This window comes from Octopus bimaculoides, chromosome 3 (assembly GCF_001194135.2).
Source record: "Octopus bimaculoides isolate UCB-OBI-ISO-001 chromosome 3, ASM119413v2, whole genome shotgun sequence".
In the NCBI taxonomy this organism is placed as follows: Eukaryota; Metazoa; Mollusca; class Cephalopoda; order Octopoda; family Octopodidae; genus Octopus; species Octopus bimaculoides.
In genome coordinates this window covers 146,833,590-146,834,565 of record NC_068983.1, presented here as the reverse complement: position 1 = coordinate 146,834,565, position 976 = coordinate 146,833,590, and the positions used below count along the sequence as shown (strand labels likewise).

Sequence of the window (976 nt, the reverse complement as noted above, 5' to 3'; positions counted from 1 at the left end):
ATATAGTCGATACAACGCCTCTATATTTATATTTACATTGTTACATACGTGCAAATATACACGTTTGTATATATAAATATATAGTAATGAGTTTATCGACGTATACAGCTGCTTATATATTTGATGTATACAGACATACGTACATATACATACATACATATATATGTGCGCGCGTGTGTATACAAATGTATATATATACGTGTGTATACACACATAACAGACACACTTACGTATATGTACACTAAAGACTATTTTATCTTGGCTGTGTATTACGTATATATAATTTATGTGTGTATATGTACATATATATGTATGTGCGTGTGTGTGTTGTTATACTTTTATATTGTTAAATACTCACCTATAAGGTTGTGGACGTACACTGGAGCCTGTATACTTCGTACATCCAGATCGATTTGGGGAATGAAATAAGGAAGCCATAGCGCTATAACTCGGCTAAACATTCACTAAAAGTGTGATCGATGGGTCGATAAATTGATATCGATGTTTAGTGATGTCAATTTATGTATATTCGTCTTTCTTTCGGCCCCTCGGTGGCCTTTAGTGTAACAAAACGGTTTATAACGGAGGACGTGGAGTTATATGGAAGCAGGGAAGGAGCGGGATGAGGTTTAGTAAGTTTAATGACGTAGTGGTGGGAGTTTGTATGGAAGCGGAAGAGCAGCAGAATTATACGATGCTACACCTTAACGACACGATAACCTAAATTCGTTTTGTTTATAAACGGCTGAAAGCTACAGAGTAACTCGGGGACCGAGATCTCCGTTCCCGTCACTTATTAAGCACACATACATTTATATCTTTTGCCCTTCGCTTGTTTCCGTGAAACTATTCTTATACTTAAGCTATCGGCCTCCTTTGTCAAGACCATTAAGTTACGAGGATGTAAACACACCAACAATGGGTGTCAAGCGCTAGTAGAACACACACACGTATATATATATATATATATATATAT

The 976-nt window shown here is 36.3% G+C and overlaps 1 protein-coding gene across 1 annotated transcript in view; it reads right to left on the bottom strand.

Annotated features, from left to right (window-relative positions):
• The window catches only part of LOC106875506 (BCAS3 microtubule associated cell migration factor), a gene marked incomplete at its 3' end in the record, with an annotated part of 62,988 nt that extends 62,366 nt beyond the window's left edge, over nt 1–622 (bottom strand). The window contains exon 1 of the mRNA XM_052966807.1: nt 359–622. Within this exon, the coding sequence (XP_052822767.1) occupies nt 359–438 (80 nt within the window). The remainder of the gene's footprint in view (nt 1–358) is intronic.
• Nucleotides 623–976: the final 354 nt, after the last annotated feature.